This window comes from Delphinus delphis, chromosome 1 (assembly GCF_949987515.2).
Source record: "Delphinus delphis chromosome 1, mDelDel1.2, whole genome shotgun sequence".
Lineage (NCBI taxonomy): Eukaryota > Metazoa > Chordata > Mammalia > Artiodactyla > Delphinidae > Delphinus > Delphinus delphis.
Genome location: NC_082683.1, coordinates 112,707,624 through 112,731,608, shown reverse-complemented (window position 1 = coordinate 112,731,608; position 23,985 = coordinate 112,707,624). Strand labels below are relative to the sequence as shown.

Genomic DNA, 23,985 nt, shown 5'->3' with positions numbered 1-23,985 from the left:
GGTCTAGGTTCATTTTTTGCATGTCGATGTCTAGTTATTCCAGCACCATTTGCTGAGGAGACTATCTTTGCTCCATTGTACTGCCTTTGCTCCTTTGTCAAAGATCAATTGACTATATTTACATGGGTCTCTGTTCTGTTCCACTGATCTATTTGCCTATTCTTTCACCAGTACCACACTGTCTTGATTACTGTGGCTAAGTCAGGTAGTGTTAGTGTACCAGCTTTGCTCTTCTCCTTCAATATCATGTTGGCTACTCTGGGTATTTTGTCTCTCCATGTAAATTTTAAGAGTCTCATGCTCCACCGACTGAGTTAGCTGGGTGTGCCTCCATGTAAACTTTATTTTTATTTATTATTATTATTTTTTTAATTTATTTTTGGCTGAGTTGGGTTTTCGTTGCTCTGCGCAGGCTCTCTCTAGTTGCCGCGAGCGGGAGCCACTCTTCACCGTGGTGCGCGGGCTTCTCATTGCGGTGGCCTCCCCCGTTGCAGAGCACGGGCTCCAGGTGCGAGGTCTTCAGTAGTTGTGGATCGCGGACTCCAGAGCGCAGGCTCAGCAGCTATGGCGCACAGGCCTAGCTGCTCCACGGCATGTGGGATCCTCCTGGACCAGGGCCCGAACCTGTGTCTTCTGCATTGGCAGGCGGATTCCCAACCACTGCGCCACCAGGGAAGCCCCCATGTAAACTTTAGAATCAGTGTGTGGAGATCCACAAAACAACTTGCTGGGGTTTTGATTAGGACTGCATTGAATCTATAGCTCAGGTTGGGAAGAACTAACATTTTGACAATATTGAGTCTTCCTATCCATGAGTATGGACTATCTCTCCATTTATTTAGTTCTTTGATTTCATTCATCAGAGTTTTGTAGCTTTCCTCATGTAGATCTTGTACATATTTTGTTAGATTTATACCTAAGTATTTCATTTTGGGGAGTGCTAATGTAAATGGTATTGTGTTTAATTCAAATTCCACTTGTTTGTTGCTGGTGAATTGGAAAGCAGTTGACTTTTATTTTGTTTATTTATTTATTAAATATCTTTATTGGAGTATAATTGCTTTACAATGGTGTGTTAGTTTCTGCTTTATAATATTTTATTTTATTATTTTTATATTTATTTAATTTATTTACTTGGTGGCACCAGGTCTTAGTTGCAGCAGGTGGGCTCCTTAGTTGCAGCTTGCAGGCTTCCTAGCTGCAGCTTGCCGGCTTCTTAGTTGTAGCACATGTGCTCCTTAGTCGTGGCCGGTGGGCTCCTTAGTTGTGGCTGGCGGGCTTCGTAGTTGTGGCTCACGGGCTCCTTAGTTGTGGCATGCATGTGGGATCTAGTTCCCTGACCAGGGATCAAACCCAGGCCCCCTGCATTGGGAGCACAGAGTCTTAACCACTGCACCACCAGGGAAGTCCCACAATTGACTTTTATATATTAACCTTGTCTTTTGCAACCTTGCTATAATCACTTATTAACGCCACAAGTTTTCTGGTATCATGCTTTCAGATTTTCTACAAAGACAGTCATGCCATCTGTGAACAAAGACATCACATCCTTTTATCCCCTTACATACTTTAATACATATCTCTATATATGGACACTTGGTTACATAACCACAATACCATTATAATACCCACCTAAGTTATCCATTAATCCTTGGATCAACACCCAGGCCATCTTCAAATTTTCCTGATTGTCTGAAAAAATCATCTATTTTTACAGTTGGCTTATTCAGTTAAGGATCTGAAAGAGTTCACATTTTACATTTGGTTGTTATGTACTACTAAGTCTTCTTTCATCTGGAACTGACATAAACAGTTCTTTATGTCATTGACTTGATGAAGAAACCGGGTCATTTGTCCTGTAGAACATCCTACATTCTGGCTTTGTCTATTCACTTCCTGTGTCCCTCAACTTGTTCTTCTGTATCCCATATTTCCTGTGAATGGATGTTGGCTCTAAAGACAGGATAAATGCTTAATTCTTTCCTTTTAATCAATAGCATATTTTTAATGTTCTCCAAAGAAAGTAGGTAGGATGGGGTAGATAGAAAACCAGGGTGTTTCTGTCAGGGAAGGCATGAAGGGAGGTGTGACTGGCTCTCTCTTTGAAAACAGATCTTTCCTATAGGCCCCAATATGCAGAGAAGCCCTTATTCTCTCCCTCATACAATCATCAGCCATAATAATACTTTACATTTATATTCAAAGTGTTTTCACATTCATTACGTCATTTAATCCTGGCAGCTGCCCACTGAAGCAGGAGGTACAGGTGGTATCTTCATTTTGCAGATTATACAGCTGAGGCCCAGAGAGGTGAAGTGAGGGAGATGGCATGGAAAGCAGGTCTTCTGCTTCAAAGGGCTGTGACCTTTCTGTCCCTTTGTGCTGCTCCCCTCGCTTCAACCCTGGGGCTTCCCTACTCCCCTCATCATCATCAAAGCTGGGTTATGTGCTGTGTAGACATGACTTTTGTATACCTGGGTTCTCAGAACTTGCAGAATAAGAGAAGTGAGCAGGTACAATTTGGTTCAACAGTCAAATGCATAACCAGACTGAGTGAGAGTTTATATCATGTAACAGGTAAGAGCCTGTTTAAGCCTCACTGAAGATGGGCAGCTTCAGTATCTGTCAGGGAAGATGTATAGGGTGGGTGGGGGCTGAGGATAGGCCAATCCAGGTGTTTGCGGCAGCTTGGGAGAAGGTGGGAACAGCCAGGCAATGGGCAGAGAGCGGAGTTGGGAGTAGGGCAGGAACAGGAGGCAGGAGAGAGTGAGAGGCTGCCTAGGGGGAGAGAGGGAGGGAGGGAAGGTCTTGTGGTTGGAATGAAGTGCTGTGGCTTGCCAGAGGGGGTGAGAAGCTTCTCTCGTGCTCTCAGCTGGATGGAGGCCTGCCTGAAGGAGGAGCTTCCTTCCCCGGTGGAGCTGGAAGAGAGCCTCCGGAACGGAGTGCTGCTGGCCAAGCTGGGCCACTGTTTTGCACCCTCTGTGGTTCCCTTGAAGAAGATCTATGACGTGGAGCAGCTACGGTACCAGGTGGGGAGCAGAGGTCTCTACTTTCTACCTTCTTCCTCTCAAACTATCTGTTCTCAAAGTTGTGAGAGTGGGGTGACCATATAATTTATTGTCCAAACCTGGGTACTATTGAGGATAAAATGGGTGCTAGTAATCATTGCACTGGAACAACGGGTTTCAATTGGTGCCTTGCAGCTAGGCGGTGTGTACTATGCTTAGCAGCAAGGGGCATTTGCTAGGTGGGCTTCAAGATGCCTCTGATATGAGAACTTCCAAGCAGACTTTTCTACCCACAGTCTACACTCAGAGGCTTGTGAGCTTTGCCACCTTAAGTTACTTCCAGGACATGCTGCTCTAGTCAACCCAACCCACCTCTCCTTCCCATCCCAGCTCCGGACTCCCCTTTTCCAGGAAGCCTTACTAGCTTGCTAATCCCATCCCTGTGCCATCCTTCCCAAATGACCCACTGGGTCATCCATCCCTGGTGGTTTCTCTCTGTTTTTGTGTCTCTGTCCTGGGGGGATGGGGAATCCATAGCACAGGGTCCTCTGCCCCCACCCCTTGATCTTCAAGCTGTGGTCTGGGCTCTACCCAGAGGGAACCCTGAGAACTGTGGAAATAGATTCTCTTCTCTTTCCTTCCCTTTTAGGCAACTGGCTTGCATTTCCGTCACACAGACAACATCAACTTTTGGCTGTCTGCAGTAGCCCACATCGGTCTGCCTTCGGTAACATTGGGTCTCAGGATTGGGGTTCATCTTTGCTCTTCACCAGTACTCGCACCTCCACCACACACATGCTTTATCTCCCTGGCACTCTTTAGTGCTCATCTCCATGTGTCTTCTAAATGAACTTAATCTAAGAGTTTAAGTTCCCTGAGGCTGTATGTCTTTGAACCATGTTACTTGGTCTCTGTCTTCACTTCCTTGTGGGTAAGGGAAGTGAAGGGAGGTGAAGGCAACCTGGCCCAGGATGCATTGTTGCCATTGTTCCCATTAGTCAGTGAGGCCCCTATATAACGCAGGAGGTGGGCCTCATGTTGGCCAGCCATCTTTCCACCAGAATTGCGTAGTGTGAAGCAAGGACACACCACATCCCAAGGCGGTAGACTTGGAAGCCTAGGCCAGGACCCCAACTGGACACATGCTGCATGTCCTCTCACTCTTTGACTCTCAGTTTGTTTCTCATCTGTAAAGTGGGGATAGTAATCCCTCCCCTGTCTTCCTTATAAGGTTGTCAGGAAGATCACATGATCTGTGTGAATTCCTTTTGTGAATTATAAAGAACTATACAAATTAAGACATAAGATTCTGTAGTGTTTTTCTTCACTGTAGAAGGCAATTATAAGACAAGGAAATAACAGTTAAGACAGATGCTTTGGTGAGAGGCAGATCAATAGAGGCCATGTGTTCTCAGTGAGGCTAGAACACTTTTAAGTCTCTAGATTTGGTCTTTTCTTATGTATCTAAGGTAACCAAGAGGTATTGAGGTTAAACCTCATTACAGTCGCCAGGTGGCATGAGAAATCATGCCTGGGGTTACTCAGTTCTTAGAGGGGCCCCCACTGATCAGAGACCTTTGGCTTGAAGACAGGGGTGGCATGCCCTGACCCTTTGCAGTCCTTGGCAGTGTGTGTTTCATTAGGCCCCTTGTGGAGTCATGGCCAGCTCCCAGCATGCCACCTTTCTGGCAAGAGTCCAAGGTGAGGGGCACAGGCTGGCTGTGTCTGTAGGATGAAAAGGGGGCCTGTTTCTCCTGGAGCATGTGGCCTGCGTCCTGTAGCCTTGATAGCCTTGTCTGGCGTTTGGTTAATCTGGGGCTGTGTGTCCGTGGCTGGGTCTTGGCTTAGCATGTGTCCCCGAGGCCTTTCTTTTACACTGAGTGTGTGGATGCAGTGCTGACTGTAAAGAGTGGGGAGATTGACCCAGAAGCCCCAGGTCAGAGAAGAAACCCATTCCTCAGCCCCTCTCTCCATATCTGGTGCTGCTTCCAAGTCTTCAATGGCAGTAATTGGCTGGTTTCCCCTCTAGAACTTCTTGCCAGAGACCACGGACATTTATGACAAGAAGAATATGCCCCGGGTGGTCTACTGCATCCATGCACTCAGGTGAGAGACCGAGACTTCTGTCATCCAAGTTCCTCTAGGTGGATGCAACCAACAGTCAACAGCAACAAACATTGCAGCAGGGAGGATGGAAGATAGACCACAGGGAACACTTCTCAGAGGGACATTTCTGATCTACATAGTTTTGTTTAGACTTATGTACATGCTGGAGGGCACATTTATGTGTGATCTGTGTGGATGAAGGGAAAGAGCAGGCAGGGAAGAGTGTTCAGCTTGTGACCGGGGTGCAAGGAAGTCAGATTAGGATGCATCTGGAGTGTCACATGCCGTCAGCGTGAATGGAGAAGGCTATTTAGTCCTACTCGCAGCCGGCCATCAGCAACCAGTTGGCTAAAGCATAGAAAGTAATTGACCAGTTCCTATGTCCATCGTGTCATCTCTTCCTGACTTCATTTCCCACATCCTTTGAGGACTCTGTGCCTTAGCTTAGTGGGTCTCTGCTTGCTATGCCCTTTCCATCCTCCATCTCCATCCAGTGACCTGCCACTGAAATGTGTCCTTCTCTGTGAAGCCTTCGCAATCCCTCCAGAGCTCCTACAGCATCTTATTTTTCTGCTATGGCATTGCCTTGTGCTGACTTACAATAACCTCTCTCCCTGTGAATGGGGGATGACTTGTGGGCAGGTGCTGTATGGTCTTCATCTCCAAGTCCCCATAGTATCTCCTGCAAACCTATTATAGTCAGCATGTGAAAATGAATAGACCCCAATGCCTTCCATTGTTTCCTAGTCTCTTCCTCTTCCGGCTGGGATTGGCCCCTCAGATACATGATCTATATGGGAAAGTGAAATTCACAGGTAAGCCCAGCTCCTTCCCCAGCTACCACAGTCTGGGCAGGTCTTGGGGGTTCTGGGCCTGATGAAGGGCATCTGTGCTATCATTGCAGCTGAGGAACTCAGCAACATGGCCTCTGAACTAGCTAAATATGGCCTCCAGCTGCCTGCCTTCAGCAAGATCGGGGGCATCCTGGCCAATGAACTCTCGGTGGATGAGGCTGCAGGTAGAGACCAGGCTCCCCTGCTGGGGTAGCTCAGTGAGTATGGGAGGACTCTGAACCTTATAGCCCCTGCATAAATCCTGGATACTTCTCATCATAGGCAGGGCCAACAGCCTACCTGGCTTGTCTGGCCCCTGTGGATGGAAAAAGGGGATGACGTCAGAGTGGGGTCTGCAGCTGGTTACGCTGTAGCTGGACTGGGGTTTGCTCTGGCATCCTGACCTTGTCTTCATGTCCCCTCCTAGTCCATGCAGCTGTTCTTGCCATCAATGAGGCAGTGGAGCGAGGAGTGGTCAAGGACACCCTGGCTGCCTTGCAGAATCCCAGTGCTCTGCTGGGGAATCTTCGAGAGCCTCTGGCAGCCATCTACCAGGAGCTGCTGGCCCAGGCCAAGATGGAGAAGGCCGCCAATGCCAGGAACCGCGTAAGGAGCCTTGGATGGCGGGGCCGAAAAGCTGGGTGGCCTGGAAAATCTCGAGTGAAACCAGGACTCCTATTTGTCCTGTCTCCGGAATCCAAAGTTGCCTAGAGAAACTAACTTGTCAGTTATTTTTGAGAAACAGGAGAGGAACTCAGGAGAATAATGGGAATTCAAAAGAGAAGATAGGGGAAAATGTTCTCGGGCAGGGCTGAGAGACTGGAATGTAGAACTGGATGAGATTAGACTGGAGATTCCAAAGGGTAGTTCAACTTAACTGTGTCAGTGCCAGGGGATTAGATCCCACAATTTCCCCAGATTCCTTCCAACCAGACTGACCTTTGGCCTTTGGAAGACCCCCCAGAAGAAGAAATAGTTATAGACAGGGAGGGAGGGGTAAGAAAGCTTGAATTGGTCTTCCCAGGTTCCCCTCTCAATGTAGTTTTTGCAGAATGATGGAGAAAGCCAGGACATCTATGACTGCTACCTAACTCAGGCTGAAATCCAGGGCAACATCAACCATGTCAATGGTAAGAGAGAAAGGCCAGGAGGGGTTTGAAGGGTAAGCCCCCGCCTAGGGAGTTATGGGGTTGGCTTCTCTCAGGCCAGAAGACCCATGACCTCACTTGGGCCAACACTTATTTCAAGGGAAGTTCAAAGTCAAGGCTGTGTGTGCTCTGTTTTATGTCTGTTAACGTCTGGAGAAGTGGTTGCTGTCAAGGAGGCTTCTGTTTGAATGGACATCCATAGAGTGGACAGAGGCAAAGGGGCAGGCTTTTCAGCTCTTGGTCCCGGGGGCAGTTGGTCTGGGGTCCTTCAAGAAGAGAGTTTGGAGAGTGGATGGGGGTAGGAGATCAGGGCAGGAGAGGCTGCTTGAAAGCCCAGGATGGAGCGTGCCTCTACCTTTTTAGGTCAGGATATCCTCAGGGTATGGGGTAGTGAGATGAGAAGGCTGTGAAGATCAAGCTGAAGAATTTGGGCTGGGCCCTAGGAGCCCAGGGGGCAGGGGTGAGGGTAACCCTGGGCAGGCAGGAAGAGGGCTGAACTGGGGATATTAAGGGGTGGGCTTTCTCACACTATCCATTATGGAGTCTTGGTCTTTTCAGTCCATGGGGCTCTAGAAGTTGTTGATGATGCCCTGGAAAGACAGAGCCCTGAGGCCTTGCTTGAGGCCCTTCAAGACCCTGTCCTGGCCCTGCAAGGAGTGAGGAGAGACTTTGCAGACTGGTACCTGGAACAGCTGAGCTCAGACAGAGAGCAGAAAGCACAGGTCAGGCTCTGTCTATGACCTGCTACCTCCTCTATCTGACTATAGGATGGGGGAGGGCCTCACCACTGTCAATTCTTTGTATTCAGTAAGTACTGACTATTGGTTAAATTACCCCAAAGCCTAACGGCCCACGCTGATCAGCTTCTGCCTTCTGAGAATCTCTCATACTGACCGGGGGGGACCCAGGGGCAGTCCAGTAGGCAGTGATATGCTCCCCCATTGCTGAATTGAGGCCTCAAGTTAGCAATCTTATTTTCAATGCTGTTGACTTTCTCCCTGACACTATATTTGTGTTGCCTGTGTTGTTATTTCAGGTGCTTGCTGGGTAAGAAAGAGCCAGAGGTTAGAGATGAGTTCTGAGGGATGGGTGGGCCAGGCTAGTCTGCCTAAAGGGGAGAGGTGGGGTTGAGGGTGGGTGACTGGGTGGACCTGGGGCTCATGCTGGCAGCTCCTGAAATATGTTCATGGTCCCAGGAGGACTCTCTTCTACTGCATCTCTTCCCTCTTCCAGGAGCTGGGCCTGGTGGAGCTTCTGGAAAAGGAGGAGGTCCAAGCTGGTGTGGCTGCAGCCAACATAAAGGGTGATCAGGAACAAGCCAGTAAGTCATCTCCAGACTGAGACCTGGTCTGGGTGTATCACTGGCTCTTGGGAGAGCATGTAACTCCTTTGCCAGCTTCTGTGTAGAGCAAGGTAGACTGCTGCCCGATTTTCCAGCTCCCCACCTAGTGTGCCCTATTCCTGGCCGCCTGGGGGGATGCTACAGGTAAGTTCATCAAGGCCCTGGAGATAATAACAGTCAGTACTGCACCAGGCTGGACTTCTAGGACAGGCAGTTTCCTTCTAGGCACCTCCCCTGTATTTTGACCGTTTCAACTTGGTTGAGTTCCTTTGGCTTCTGAAATATAGTGATGGCCCAGATGAGAGAGAAACTCATGATCCAGCTCAGTTTCCCTTAAAAACATGATATACAAATATAATTCTTTATTAAAAGAATGTGGGTTAGCGATTGTCTCCCTCCAAGGGGCTCAATCTGGGTAGCAGGCGTGAAGAGAAATAGAGTGCCGAGGCGCCACGCAGCAGCCTGTGGACAACCACACCCGGCACGAATGCTTGCCTCCGACTGGACTTGCTCAGTCACCCTTCACCTTTGTCTGGCAGGGCTCTCTGTGGCTACCTCATGGAGCCCCCAGGCCGCTCCTGGCTAACTGCCTGCTTATCGCTCAGTTCCTTGCTGTTGCCAGAATAATCGCTCAAGCACAGATCTGATCTTAGCTTCTTTGTTGAACATCTTCAGACCGTCGTGGCTCCTTCCATATTTCTCCTAGACTTTAGTCCCATCTCCTCAGCATGGTAGGTGAGACCTTCCAAATGTCTCCCCCAACCCTTCTCTTCACATCCCACCAGCCCAGTTGAGTCAGATGACCTGTTCTTCCTTGACTGCCCACAGCTTTGCCCACTGCCAGGCCTCTGGTCCTCTGGATTACAGTTCTCCCACGTTTTCACCAGTGGAAAGCAGATGAAAATATCCTGCAGAGCTGCCTCAAATGCCTCCTCCTCTGTGAAATCTTCCTACTCTCTCCCCCTAGCATCCCTCCTCCCCCACGCTGCCAGTGGATTTGCAGGGAGGGGAAGTACCTCTCACATAGCGGTGGCAGCAATGCAGTGTAGGTAATTTTGTATCCTTATTTTTCCCCAGTGGATTTTGTGCTCCTTGATGTCAATGCCCATATCTGCTTGGCATTTTATAAGCCCCAGCATTTGAAAACTAAAACTACATAGATACACCAGGGCCCCTTTTTAGCTTTCTCTCGCCCTTTGCAGCCCAAATGGCTCCACCTTGGAGCTAGTTCCCTATTCTTCTGCGCTGTCATCAAGATTTGGTCCCTGGAGCCCCTTGACTAACTTCATCTTAGTTGTGCTACATAGCCTCCTGTCAATCTTATGCTCACCACCCTAGGAATTCACCTCTGCTATGACAGCCACCTGCTGAGCTACTCAACTTCTAGGCCTGACAAATTGCTTCTTCCGGAGCCTCTTCTTAAAGCGACCCAACCCCTTTCCCTCCTGAACATTTAGAAACGCATTTTGAACCTCACAGAGGTTCAAAGCCATTTCCCCTCAGAGATCGCCAGCAGAACCTAGTTAGCCAGGAGAGTGGAAATGGCACTGGATGCCCAGCCTGTACAGCCTCTCCCTCCTCCCCTGCAGTGCTCCAGGCTGTGCAGAGGATCAACAAAGCCATCCGGAGGGGAGTGGCAGCTGACACCGTGAAGGAGCTGATGTGCCCAGAAGCCCAGCTGCCTCCAGTGTACCCCTTTGCATCAGCTGTGTACCAGCAGGAGCTGGCAGTGCTCCAGCGGCAGCAGCAGGGGGTAAGCCCTAGAAATGAGGATCCAGCTCTTGGGTTCCCAAGGAGCTGGAGGAATCAGAGCAGTCAGTCCAGAGCACCCATGAGGGCACCCTTAGATTCTGGCAAGAGATTAGGGGTGGGAGGTGGGCTACCATCCTTGCCATCCTGAGTGTATTATAATAGCAAATACCTTTGAGAAAACACTGCTTTAAACACTCATTTAATCCTAAAAGAACCCTATGAGATAAGTATTATTATTTCCATTTTAGAGATGAGGAAACAGATACAGAAGTTAAGTAACTTGCCCAAAACAGCTGTGGCTGGCAGTGCTGGGAGTGCATGCAAAGCTGAATATACTTGAAGCCTATGTTTTTAACCACTCTGCTGTCCCACCTCCCCCTGTCCATACAGCTTCTCTGACGGTGAGGTGATAGGGCCCTCCTGTAGGGATTTCCCAGCCTGTTGGAGGAGTTAGAACACACCCAAGGGCCCAGGCAGAGACACAGGGAGGAGTAGATGATGTAAATGGGAGATGACTTCACACTAGGGAAATGGAAGGGGCAGAGCTCAGGCTAAGTCTGGGAAGCCTTCTTGGAAGAGAGGAGACTCAATAAAGAATCCTGGGCTTCCCTGGTGGCGCAGTGGTTGGGAGTCCGCCTGCCGATGCAGGGGACATGTGTTCGTGCCCTGGTCCAGGAGGATCCCACATGCCGCGGAGCGGCTGGGCCCGTGAGCCATGGCCGCTGGGCCTGTGCGTCTGGAGCCTGTGCTCCGCAACGGGAGAGGCCACAAGAGTGAGAGGCCCGCGTACCGCAAAAACAAACAAACAAACAAAAAAAGAATCCTAACCATAGCAGGCACCTATAGAGCATCGACTCCAGGCACGACACTCAGGAAGCTCATGGTCTCAATGTATGAGACTATAGTACAAGGAAGCATAAAATAAGTCCTAAGAAGTAAAGCATAGCGACTAATGTGGACTTTAGAGCCAGAATCCTTGAGTTAAATTTCAGCTCTACTGCTTCCTAGCTATGTGACCTTGGGCAAACTATTTACCTCTTCTGCCCCTCAATTCATATATAAAATGGGAACAATAATATATTTATTTCATAGGATTGTTATAAGGATTAAATGAGTTAACATATGTGCTTAGAAGTGAGCCTGGCGTGAAATTTTTAGCCGCCATCATCATCATCATCATCATCATCATTATTATTATTATTATTTGCAGCATTCTATTTGTAGAGGACAGGAAGGGTGCTCCAGACAGGGAACAGCACAAGCAGATATTTGAGAAGGATGAGAAGACTGGGCAGGGAAGGGGCCCTTGGGTGTGTAGCACAGCGCTGAGGAGCCCACTTTATCTTGTTCTCAGTGTGCCCAGGGCCTAGTGCAGTTCTTGGTGTGTGGTAGGGACCAGAAAGGAGCAGGTAGAGCTCACTGGTTGAATGTGGGCTCTGGTATCCGGCAGTTAGCTTTAACTTATATTACTTGACTATGGGTTCATCTGTGAAATAGGGATACTTACCTATTACCTCTTTGGCTTGTTATGAAAATTAACTGATAATGTGCACAGAGTACTTATACATTGAGCACATAGTAAGCACTCTCAAGTATTAAGTATGATTAATTATTAGTGAATGGATTAGGCCATAGGTGTTTTGAGACAGAGACTCTGGGATGTGGGAGAGTCTTGGGGGCAGGATGGCAGGCAGACCCCCGAGGCCCTTCACCAGCCCACTAGGGAATCAGCCCTCCCTCTGTTGTAGGAGCTTGGCCAGGAGGAGCTCTTCGTGGCCGTGGAGATGCTCTCAGCCGTGGTCCTGATCAACCGAGCTCTGGAGGCCAGGGATGCCAGCAGCTTCTGGAGCAGTCTGGTGAACCCCGCCACAGGGCTGGCCGAGGTGGAAGGAGAGAATGCTCAACGGTGAGAAAGGTTAAGGTTTAGCTGCATGTTGAGAGAGGGGATGGGTGGGTGATGGAGGGAATGTAGTCAAGAGTCCAAGTTCTTGTGCTCGGAGACTAGCCTTCTGCATGATGCCCTGTTCTCCGGCACAGGCCAACCCTCTGGGTCTATTTGCAGTTCCCTGGCCTGTGTTTCTCCTGGGAGTTGGTGGGTTCACAGTCATTCCCCTTTCCTCCATTTATTTAATCTTTTATCACAAAGGTTTGAGTACCCACTCATGTGACAGATACTTTTTATTTTTCAATTATTTATTTAGTTGCACCGGGTCTTAGTTGTGGCTCGCAGGCTCCTTAGTTGTGGCACATATGCTCCTTAGTTGCGGCCAGCAGGCTCCTTAGTTGTGGCATGCCAACTCTTAGTTGCAGCATGCATATGGGATCTAGTTCCCTGACCAGGGATTGAACCCAGTCCCCCTGCATTGGGAGCTTGGAGTCTTAACCACTGCTCCACCAGGTAAGTCCTGCCAGGTACTATTCTAGGTGCTGGGAAACAACAGTGAACAAAACACAGTTCCCTGCTCTCTAACTTATGTGCTAGTAGAGGGAGACAGACAAAAAACAAACATGTCAAATTATTAGAAGAGCTATGGTGATTAAAAATACAGGGCAAAGCAGATAAAGGGTGGGGACATGGTAAGGGCAGTTTGTCTCTGCTACATAGTATGGTTATGGAAGCCTTCTTTGGTAGGGGGGTCATTTGGAGTGAGACCTAAAAGGCATAAGTGATGGCCATGAGCTATCTGGGGCACAGACCCTGAAAAAGAAGTGTCTTTGATGTGTTCAAAGAACACCAGGAAGCCACGAGGCGGAGTGGAGGGAGGGAGGGAAAATAATGGGAGAAGAAGTTGCAGAGGCTGGACCATGTAGGCCTCTGGCTTTTACTCTGAGTGAGGAAGGAAGCCACGGTGGGGGGGTTTAAGCGAGGAGGGAGATTATCTGACCTACTTTTAACAGGATCGCTTTGGCTGCTGTGCCGGGAATCGACTACCGGTTTAGAAGGGAAGAAGCAGGGAAACCTGTTAAATGTCTGTTGGAGTAACCTGGGCGAGAGTTGATGGAGGCTTGGCCTAGTGTGGTAGCAGTGGAGGTGGTGAAAAGGAGCCAGATTTGGGGTATATTCTGATAGCTGAACTGACAGGATTTGGTTATGTGGTGGATATGGGGTATGAGAGAGACTGGAGACGGGTATGACTCCCAAGATTTTTGGCCTGAGAAGTTGGAGTAAACAATTACCAAGATGGGAAAGACTGTGGGAAACGCAGGTTGAATGGGGGGGATCGGGAGTTCAGATGTTTGCTGCTGGGCTTGCGGTGAATTTTGGCGTTCACGTGGAGATGCCGAGCAGGCAGCTGGCATTTATGAATGGGCTATTGGTGTACTTTTTGGAGTCATTAGAATATGGTGTTTCGAGCCATGAGATTAGGTGAGATCACTTAGGGTGTGAGCACGGAGAGAGGAGAGGCCTGAAGACTGAGTCTTGGGATGCTCCAACATTTAGAAGTGAGGGAGGAACCAGCAGAGGAGACTTAGAAGGACAAGCTGTAAGGCGAGACGAGAACCAGGAGAATGTGACGTCCTGGAGGTCAAGTGAGGAAAGTAGTCCAGAAGTTTCCCCTGACCTCTGGCTCATGGTGCACATACTACCCCCCTCGTTCTCACTCACCTGGCTACCAGGTACTTTGATACGCTGGTGAAGCTGCAACAGGTGCATGGAATGGATGGGACCTTCCTGAGCTGGAATGATCTTCAGGCCACTGTGAGTCAGGTCAACGCCCAGGTCCAGGAAGAGACCAATCGTGAGTGGAGTCCAGGACTGGGGGAAGATGGCCCAATGCGGACAGCCCCATCCCTTAGCCATAAGTCTGGGCCCTCTGCCCACCTATATCTCTCTTTCCCAGAGGTCCTTGCAGTCAGCCTCATCAATGAGGCTCTGGAACAGAACAACCCTGAAAAGACCCTCTCCTCCCTTCTGCTTCCTGCGGCTGGCCTGGACGATGTCAGCCTTCCTGTCGCCCCGCGGTACCATCTCCTCCTCGTGGCGGCCAAAAAGCAGAAGGCCCAGGTGAGGCTTGGGCTGGCTGGGTTGGTCACCAGAGCAGGAAGAATATCCCCTATGGGTAGAGCTGTGCCCAGTATGCACCCTGGGAAAGCCAGTCTGATGGACACTGTCCCTTCTGGGGATGCGAGGCAGCGGGGGTTCTGATCTGGCCATGGGGAAGAAGGGCAGAGTTCTGGTCGCCAGCACAGAGCGAATGGTGGGGGCCTTGTGCGTGGGAAGAGCACAGGTCTGGGAGCCAGAAAACCCAGACTGGATTCCCTGCTCTGACACTCAGTGACCATGTGACTTATAGCAATTCCCTAACATCCCTGAGCTCTCCTTATACACCTGTAAAATACCACATGCCCTGGTCCTACCTACCTACTGGAATGAGGGTAAAAACCAAGTGAGTTGAAGAATGTGGCAGGGTTTAAAACCTGTAACATCCAGAGCAGGCGGCAGCGTAGAGAGTGGCTGAGGACAAGGACTCCTGCATCCTTGTCCGGGTTGCATCCAACTCCAGGTTGCATCCTGGCACCTGACCCTGCACGTGTTACTTACCCTCTCTGGGCCTCAGTTCCCTCACCTACAAGCTTGTGATAATAGTGAACTTGTCTCAGAGTTATAGGGTTTAAGTGAGGTAATATGACAGCAGTACTAGCTAAGGTTGATGGAGTTCTAACTCTGTTCCCGAGCATTGTCTTATGTGCTTTGCAAGTTTCAGTTCATAAGAAAGTGCTTTAGAACACTGCCTGGAACACAGTGCTCGATAAAATGTTAGTTTAGAACGTTCACTCTATTAATGAGGAGAGCTGGGAGGGAGTAGAGTCTGAGGTTGGGGTTGGCTAAAGCAAGGGAGGGAACAAGCCTTACAGCGTGGCAGGCACAGGCTCACTTGACCCGTGGTCACATGCAATCTTCCCACTGCCTTGTGCGGCAGAGGACCATGGAGAGGAATGGGAAGGAGAGGGTGGAGGTCAGGGTCAGATGGGCCCAAGAAGCTGTGAGTTGAGGCGTAGGGGAATGGGGAGGAGGGGCAGGTAAGTGTGGCCTCCGGCGTGGGCTCTCCCTGGACATGGCTCAGGCACAAGGGCAGGGAGGTGAGCTGTTGAGAGGATGGCGGATGCTGAGGGTTTAAGAGGGTTCTGGGGGTGCTGTGGCCAATCTGAGCTGATGCTTGGCCTGAAAGCAGGGTAGGAAAGAACCTTGTGAACCTGGCAGCAGTCCATGGGAGCCATAAGGCCATGCCCACGCAGGGTAGGCAGAGGGGAGTGGAGACTGCTACCCTGTGGCTCCCAAAGTGGGCCTGCAGTTTGGCTCCCCTGGGCAGCTGGGCTTGGGGAGACCAGCCTGGGCTCTCATCTTGTCTCATCTCTCTCAATTTACCAGGTGACAGGGGATCCTGGAGCTGCGCTATGGCTGGAAGAGATCCGCCAGGAAGTGGTTAGAGCCAACCAGGACACAAACACAGCTCAGAGGAGTAAATGGGCGGCAGTGGGGGCAGGAGTGGGGGGAGAGGGGTTGGGGGAGGCAAGGAGACGTGGGCTCAGCGGGAGCCTCCCCAGTCACCTCCTTCTCCATTTCAACCTCTTTGGGGAGGCAGGCCAGAATGAGAACAGGGCTGCTGTTTCGACCGTAGGATGGATTTCCTAGCAGTCAGCTGGGCAGGAAATCCTCAGGAGTCGAGAGCCCATAGTCCACCCACTGCCCCCTTCTGTGCCTTCCTGTGTACACTTTCCTCCTACAATGTGAGCATGTGAAACCACATGGGGGTCAAAAACCCATCCCGTTTTCTACTGGTAGCTTGAGTCTGGGTTCCAACAATCATCTCTGGTTAGAGAATGTTTAGTCTTGAAGTTGGCGAAGAGGGGTTGGCTTTGAGGAAAACTAGGCAAGGTCAGTACAAATAGACACTGGTGTTATTTCTGGTGTGGGGTGCTGATGGTGTTAGTTTTCAGTGTCTGGAGTCCATCTGTCCATCTGTCTGTCTGTGAGTGACTGGAAGGCAGGGGCTGCATCAACTCCCCCCACTTCTTGGACTTTATTCTCCTCCTAAAAGACTGTCTTGAGGCTTTCTGACCATATCCTGCCCTGGAGCTTCTGTACAAGCTGACTTTCCTTTTACCAAGCCCCAGCCCAGCCCTACACAGCCTTCCTCCAGGAAGCCTTCCTTGATTGCTAGCTTTTCCTCCAAGCACAGCTGCATGCTGCTTCTTTTCATCTGTGTCCATCCTGGGATGTCCTTGTCCCTTCCATCAGGCAGAGTGGTTTTGTGTCCTTCTTCTCTGGATCCCTTCCCAACAGACAGGACAGGGCCTCTGGGAGGGGCTCAGAAAGATTGACCACTTCCTCCCAATGCCCCTATTAGTGGCTCTTGGTGTGGCCGCCATCAATCAGGCCATCAAGGAGGGCAAGGCAGCCCAGACAGAACGGGTGTTAAGGAACCCCTCCGTGGGCCTCCGAGGGGTGGTTCCTGACTGTGCTGACGGCTACCAGCAAGTCCTGGAAGATGCCATGGCAAAGAAGCGGCGCCCAGGTAGTGGCCTTACCATGTCCCTCCCTTCTCTGCATGCCTCAGCCACCTCTAGCCTCCTCTGAGCCTTCTCTGCTTACTTGGTTTCTGCTTAGGGGATACAGCGCTCTGGGTTCAACATGACATGAAGGATGGTACCGCCTACTACTTCCATCTGCAGACCTTCCAGGGGACCTGGGAGCGACCCCCCGGCTGCCGCCTCAACACCTCCCACCTGACTCGGGAGGAGATCCAGGTTGGCGGGCCCCTGCAAAGGAGGGGGCTCATGGATGGGAAGTTTCCTGCGGGAGGGGCTCCCAACCACCAGGACACCAAAGGCTCTCTCTCCTACTTCCGCAGTTGGCTGTCACCAAGATCACCGCTGCCCACGACCGCCAACAGCTCTGGAAGGCCAATGTGGGCTTCATTATCCGGCTCCAGGCCCGCCTCCGCGGCTTCCTGGTTCGGCAGAAGTTTGCTGAGCGTTCCCACTTTCTGAGGAGCTGGCTCCCAGCAATCATCAAAATCCAGGTAGCAGGCTCTGGCCATCTGAGGCTTCAGGGCCTGGACATACCTGAGCTTCAGGGTTTTCTCCCTACTTACTTCTTGCTGAGTGGAGTTGGGACGATCTTTTGGCCTCTGAACAGTAGTGATTAAGAGCGTGGATTCTGGAGCCCAGACTACTTGGGTTTGAATCCCTGTTCCACCAGGTTAGCTGCATGGCCTCAACAAGTTATTTACTCTCTCCCAGTTTCCTCATCTGAAAATGAGGAATCTGGAAATTGTAGCACCCACCTTATAGGGTCGTTCTGAGGTAATATCTAAAGTACATCTAAACAGTACCTGGCAGATAGGCAAGAGCATGGTATAAATGCTAGTTACTGTCATCATCATCACCCTCCAGAGGGTATGAGAGCTGCTTTTGAGCTTCTCCAGGGGGAGAGTAGAAGATCTAGTGAGACATCAGGGTTTAGACACCAGGAGGACTTCCTGCCTAGAAAAGGAGTAGTGAAGAGGTGGTGGTGGTCAAACAGAAAAGGAGTGGAATCCCTTATGGAAAGAACTCTACCTTTTCTCTCCAGCCAGCCTTTCCATTTTTATTCTCCCAACCTGTGGATGGTCCAGTGTGGCCTCTGAGACCAACCCCCAAGTAACTGAGGCACGAGGCCAACTGGGAAGATAGGCCTCGGGCCCAGGCACTTTACAAGCCAGGAACAGTGGGAGCTGAGCAAACAGAGACCTCCTCAGGCAGACGTGACCTGGAGGGCCTCGTGGCAATGTTGGCAGTGTAAAAGAGACTTTATTTAATGAACACCTCCAAATGCCCAGTATCTGCGAAGGATGCCCCTTGGCACTGGGCAAGGGTGAGAGATGGGTGTGAGAGACACAGGTGAGTGATCACATCTCTCCCATCGCAGGAACTGGAATACAGTGGATGTGAGATATTGTGATAGTAGGGACGCAGAGATAATACCAGAGAACCCCAAGGGAGACAGAAGCACAGACTGAGACTGGCCAATGGCCCTTGATTATGATCTGGGACATGTGGTGGTCACTGAGAACTCAGGCTTTGGAGTCAGAGGCTACAGTTTGCCTCTTGGTCCTACTACGTCTGGGCACCTTACTTAAGCCTCTCCAGCACTCAGTTTCCTCATGCATAACGGTGGTACTCGCCTCATGTTGATTGTGAGGGTAAAGTAGGAAAATTACATGTAGCACTTAGTGCAGTACGTCCTCTATTGGTGGGAGCCATTACGAGATGTACATTTCGGGGCATTGGTCCCAGAATTCAAAACAGAACCTTAATAATCAGCATTTAGTGGTCTAAATCATAGGAATTCCTCCCTCCTGAGCACAGCCTGGCACCTCACAGCAACTCTAAGGAGCAGAAGAGCCATACCAGCAGTGGGAGAGGGCACAACGTCCGAAGGCAAGTTTGCTACTGAGCCTGGATGTGTGCCAGCTCTGGCCTGGGTCCTGGGAGACAGAGAAAGGGAGAGGGGGCCCAGAGCCCCAGGCTACCTGCTCTCCAGCTAGCAGGTGTGAGACTGAGAAACGAAGCAGCTTGGGTGTGCTGAGGCTGTAATCTCTCCTGAGAGGTCTGACCCTGGCCAGGACCCCAGTCAGGGTCCTGAATTCTGACCAATCCAGCTTTGGAGGCCTTCTCTTTAAGGAGCAGCCATGTGGGGGTGGGTAGGTGGTAAGAGCAGAGAGGAGACCCCTCTGCCTTTCCCCACAGCAACTGACAATATGTCAGGCAGTACCTGGAGTAGGAGGGGAAAGAGTGCTGAGGAAACGCACAGACTTGGGGCTTCCTGGCCTCTAGGCTCCAAGATGGACAGCTGGTATCATGGAGCCAAGCTGTCTCTTTTATATCCTTTCCCAACAGAAGGACGGTGTAAGTCTTAGGGGAAAGCCTGGCCAAGAGAGCTGGCTTTAGAAGGGGCTGGGAGGGCCAGCTGTCTGAAAGGGGATGCTCTTAACACACCAAGCCATGGCAGTGTCAGCGGCAGAGAGTTCTCCAGGGCCTGAGCTCTCAGGAGATGTTTAATGTGTTCCCTAAAAGACAGGATTTCAGTGGGTAGAGACAGGGCTGGGGTGAGGGTGGGCACAGACAAAGGTTCAGGGGCAGAAGATCATAAGTCATGTTTAGAAGAAAGTGAAATGTCTGAGGTGGTTAAAATCCTTAAGGAAGTAGGGATCCGTAGACAGATAGGAGTGTGGGGTCAGATGGTTGAGAACTTCTGGAAATTTGGGGGCTGGAAGAAACATGGTCTAAGTGGTACTTTAGGAAAATTAATCTCACACAAGCTTGGGGTGAAAGGGAAGAGGCTCCTAGGAAGGAGACCAAAACAGAAGGGAGCCATGAGATTTGTGTCTTAGGGACCAAAGGGGATGTGATTTATGGAGGAGATGGTCATATAGACCCTTTGCAGCAGACTAGCAGTGGGGAGGGGCATCAGCCTGACAGCTGAATTACTGGGGGCCTTAGAGGGAAGATTTGCTGAGAGCTGGAATTCAGAGCTGAATGGTAGAGTTGTAAAGAGAAGGGTGAGTTATGAGAGCATGAATGACCTGCTGCCCAGATGGCCATTGGCAGAGATGGTGGGCACACAGCTCTGTGCCTGCATACACTTTCCACCTGTGCCCCCATGTGCCTCTGCAGACCATGGAGTGTGTGACAGAGTGTGGGTAGTCTTTGTGTGGGCGGATGAGCGTGTTGGGGGGGTTATGGTACATGCTGTGGTGAAGCTGGTGAGTAGATGTATGCTTTATTAATATCTTTTACGCTTGTATCTTAACAGTTGTTTCTATGAGGAGGTGTTGCTTAGCATGAGTGTGTATGTTTGATTGCATGGTGCAAGCGTGAGTGTGGGGTGGGGGGGGACCAGGGAGTGTGGCAGAGGGTATGATTGGCTACATGCAGACATTTGGTCTTCCCCATGAAGTCGGAAGTTCTTTGAGAACAGGGCCAGTTTCCCCTTCCTTCCCCCTCTACTTTCCTGCCTCCCCCCACCCCCTGCCCCTTCCCTGGAGATCCCAGGACGAGGCTTTTCCCACAGGCTTCTCAGGCCAACAGGGACCAGCTGTGGTTACCGCTTTTTCCCTTCTGATCTCAGGCTCATTGGCGGGGTTACAGACAGCGGAAGATTTACCTGGAACGGTTGCAGTATTTAAAAGCAAACACGAATGCTATAATCAAGGTAGCTATCATGATTGGGGTGGGTTCCTGTCTTTCTTGAAGGACTCTCTGAGAACAGTTTTTAGTCCCCTCACCTATGACCTCTAGAGATGGCTGGATTGGCCTGGAGAGTGGGCCCTGACCCTGGAGCTCTGAGGCAGTGTGTCTCTGCCCCCAGATCCAGGCTTGGGCCCGGATGTGGGCAGCTCGGAGGCGATACCGGAGGCGTCTGGGCTACTTCCAGAAGAATGTGAGTGTCATCCCACTCCCCCTGTCCCCATATCCAACCTTTATCCATGAGACCAGAGCACAGGCAGCCGGCAACCCTTTTCCCATCTGTGTTCCTGGCAGGTTAACTCCATCGTGAAGATCCAGGCATTTTTCCGAGCCAGGAAAGCCCGGGATGACTACAGGATGTTAGGTAAACTGCCTGGGTTCCCTCCTCTGTCTGTGCAAGTGTCTGTCTTTGCGAGTTTCCTGGCTTTCAGCAGTTAGCAAGGTAGAAAGTCACACGACCCCACAGCTCACAAACTGGGACCTTAGAAAAGTTGTCTGGCCTTCTTAAGCCTTTTTCTCTCACCAACAGCTGATGTTCCCAACCCTGAGCATGCCTCAGGACCCAGGGTGGGTGGAGGAATGAGGAGATGTGCTCCTGCCTTTGCAGATACCCCGGTTTGATGGGAGGGATAGGAAGGGAGGTCCAGATATCCCTCCTGGGGCCACATAGCGGGTAAGGGGAAGGTACAAGTTGTCTGTGCAGGAATGTGGAACAGAGGTGGTAACAAAAGCCCCCTGCCCCACCCCAGTAAGAGATAGCCTCATCACAGGAAAAGCCCCTCTAACAAGGTTCTGTCTGTACCTCTGTACCAGTCTTAGATTATCTTCCTGTTGCTACCACACAAGCAAAAAAAAAAAGAAAGAAAGAAAGAAAAGGACTTTTCTCCTCTCCCTAGAGTTCCAGCCTTCCTCAACTTTGCCCTCTTCCCTGACCCATGATTCCTCCACTTCCCGCCCTCTGTGGCCCAACATACAGGAAGCCAGGCGAGGTACCTGGGGTCCTCTCTGCAGTGCTAGGAAACTTGAGGAGGAGCTCTTGAGGGAGCTCCATCTTCGTGCCCCATGGTTCCCAGTAGTTGGGCATACATCTAAAGCCTTAAAGAGGTCCTTCTAGGCTGCTCTTGGCTCCTGTTCTTAAAGCCCAGAAACCCAGCCTTGGAGGTCCCCCTCCTTTCGGTGAAGTGGACTAGTGGTCTATCTCCAGGTTTGCCTCCAGCCCGTGGGTTTCCGAAGAGGTAGGCCCCTTTTCTTCCTGGGCCTGAGGCCATACCTGTGGGCTTCAAGGTTGAGTACACTGTTCAGGAATCATCTCCCTTACCTCCTTAGTCCATCTTCCCACCCTGTCCTGCCGGCAGGGGTACCATCTGCCCCTATCTAGCCACAGACACTCGGTCCATCTGCTTCCGGGCAGCTAGCTGCTTTTCCCTCCTTACCTCTCCCCAGCCTGGCCCTTTCTGTTTTTTCTCTTGCTGTTGCATTAATACCACTACCCTGACCATCCTTGATCTCTTTTTCTTCTCTTTAGTTTATAGTTTTTCTGGAAGAACTTGTTTTTCCCAGGTCTGTCTCCCAATTTCATTAGCCCCAGCTCCACTCAGGGCACTGCCACTTACTAGCCGTGTGGCCCTAGGCAAGTTACTAAACTTCTTTATTGCCTCCATTTTCTCCTTTGTAAAATGGAGATAATGATCAGGTATGGTTGTTGTGAGGATTAAATGAGTTAAGGTGCTATATCTCGTTGAATCCAAGATGCCATCAGCTGTCTTCCATTGGTTTATCCATTCTTCACTCCTCAAAGATCTGTCTTCCACACAGTAGCCAGCGTGATAAATTAAACCTCGTGATCTTGTCACTCTCCTTCTTGAAACCTGTCAGGGACACCCCATTGCCCTGGGGATAAAGTCCAGTCTCCTAAACACAGCTTCCAAAACTCTCTGATCCAACCTCTCCCTGCACCTCTGACCTCACTGACCTCCAGCCCTGTCCCTCAGCACCTGCACCCTCCACACTGTGTTACAGGCATTATGGACTTCTAGCACTTCCTAAAACAGCCAAGTGCACTCCCTCTCACCCCCTTTTCACAGACATCAGGTTGGGTCTCACCTCCTCCCGGAAGCCTTTCTTCACTCCGCAGGTAGCCTTTGGTGGCCCGCTTTCACTTTCCCAAAGGTCCCCATGCTTGCCCCTCTCAGAGCACTAACCACACTGTAGTGAATTGTGGTTTATTTGTCTGCTTCCCTTACTGGACTGCCTTTAAGGACCAGGCCTGGTTTTGTTTATCCTCCAAATCTGACTCCTTCATTTCTTACTAGCTGTGTAACCTAGGGCAAGTTACTTACCCTTTCTGTGCCGGAGTGATTTCCTCAGTAAGTTACAGTGTGCTGACCTCACAGGGTTGTTTTAAGTATGTTAAAGCACTTAGAACAGTTTCTGTTCCATAGTGAACATTATATGTCTTAGTTGATATTTTGTTGTTATTCCCTGTAGCTTAGCTCACAGGCTTCTCTTTGCTCAAATATCATTCCAAAAGAGATTCAAGGAGAATCCATCTAACTCTGACCTCCCTATATTATAAAACCCATTGAACATTCCTTCTATCTGTGTTCCCCTGACGCAGACACTCCTGACAGAGGAGGGTCGTGTGAGGGTCAGGCAGGGCTGAGTGGAGGCTGATAGGTGCAAGTGAACTTGGAATGAAGGATGAGTAAGTTGGCCCAGCAGGAGTGGGGAGTGAATCAGAATAGGGGAGCCTAAACGGATCATCAGAGGATGCTAGGGCTCTGACTTTGGTGTGGGAGGTCACCGAGATAGGCCCAGGTTGGGGGTGAATCCAGGCAGGGGAAGGACAGCTCTTGTGTCATCCCTAGTTATAAGATAAGGAGCTCGGGGACAGGACTGGCTGGGAGGCTGCCCACTGCCCTCCAACTGCAGGCAGAACTAATTAGAAGAGGGCTGGGGTTGGGGACCTGCTAGCCTCAAGCAGAATGGACACTGAGGGAGGGATTACTGGGGAAGGGGGCTGGAGAGGAAGCCTCTAGTGAAGGCATGTCTAATTCTGGCGCCTCTGCCCCTCCTGCCAGTCCACGTGCCCCATCCCCCTCTCAGCGTGGTATGCAGATTCGCCCACCTCTTGAATCAAAGCCACCAGGACTTCTTGGCTGAGGCAGAGCTGCTGAAGCTCCAGGAAGAGGTGGTCAGGAAGATCCGGTCCAATCAGCAGCTGGAGCAGGACCTCAATCTCATGGACATCAAGATTGGCCTGCTGGTGAAGAATCGGATCACCCTGCAGGTGAGGGGCCCACTGGCCCACCCTTCTCCCAAATCTAGCTGCCTCTGGAGAGGTGATGCTGGCCATTCTCTGGTTGCTAATCAAATATTTTTTAAATGTCTGGATTTTATCACGTGGCTCAGGTCCTTGTGCAGTGGTCCTCTGCCCTTCTAGCAATTTGTTGGGGCACATGATATAGCAGGAAGAACACCGGACATAAAATTGGAATGGCTGGCTCTGCTGATTCCTAGTGATGGGACTGCGGGCTGGTCTTTTAACCTCTAGGTCTGTTTCC

At 50.5% G+C, this 23,985-nt stretch overlaps 1 protein-coding gene across 1 annotated transcript in view; it reads left to right on the top strand.

Annotated features, from left to right (window-relative positions):
• Positions 1-23,985, top strand: part of IQGAP3 (IQ motif containing GTPase activating protein 3) — a 37,798-nt gene that overhangs the window by 2,016 nt on the left and 11,797 nt on the right. Inside the window, exons 2-22 of the mRNA XM_060008324.1 lie at positions 2,873-3,029; positions 3,658-3,735; positions 5,038-5,114; positions 5,862-5,929; positions 6,019-6,132; positions 6,375-6,553; positions 6,999-7,077; positions 7,654-7,817; positions 8,329-8,416; positions 10,027-10,190; positions 11,938-12,095; positions 13,808-13,929; positions 14,032-14,195; positions 15,561-15,651; positions 16,540-16,707; positions 16,800-16,939; positions 17,044-17,214; positions 20,304-20,387; positions 20,544-20,615; positions 20,717-20,786; positions 23,503-23,711. Of these exons, the coding sequence (XP_059864307.1) occupies positions 2,873-3,029; positions 3,658-3,735; positions 5,038-5,114; positions 5,862-5,929; positions 6,019-6,132; positions 6,375-6,553; positions 6,999-7,077; positions 7,654-7,817; positions 8,329-8,416; positions 10,027-10,190; positions 11,938-12,095; positions 13,808-13,929; positions 14,032-14,195; positions 15,561-15,651; positions 16,540-16,707; positions 16,800-16,939; positions 17,044-17,214; positions 20,304-20,387; positions 20,544-20,615; positions 20,717-20,786; positions 23,503-23,711 (2,617 nt within the window). The remainder of the gene's footprint in view (positions 1-2,872; positions 3,030-3,657; positions 3,736-5,037; positions 5,115-5,861; positions 5,930-6,018; positions 6,133-6,374; positions 6,554-6,998; positions 7,078-7,653; positions 7,818-8,328; positions 8,417-10,026; positions 10,191-11,937; positions 12,096-13,807; positions 13,930-14,031; positions 14,196-15,560; positions 15,652-16,539; positions 16,708-16,799; positions 16,940-17,043; positions 17,215-20,303; positions 20,388-20,543; positions 20,616-20,716; positions 20,787-23,502; positions 23,712-23,985) is intronic.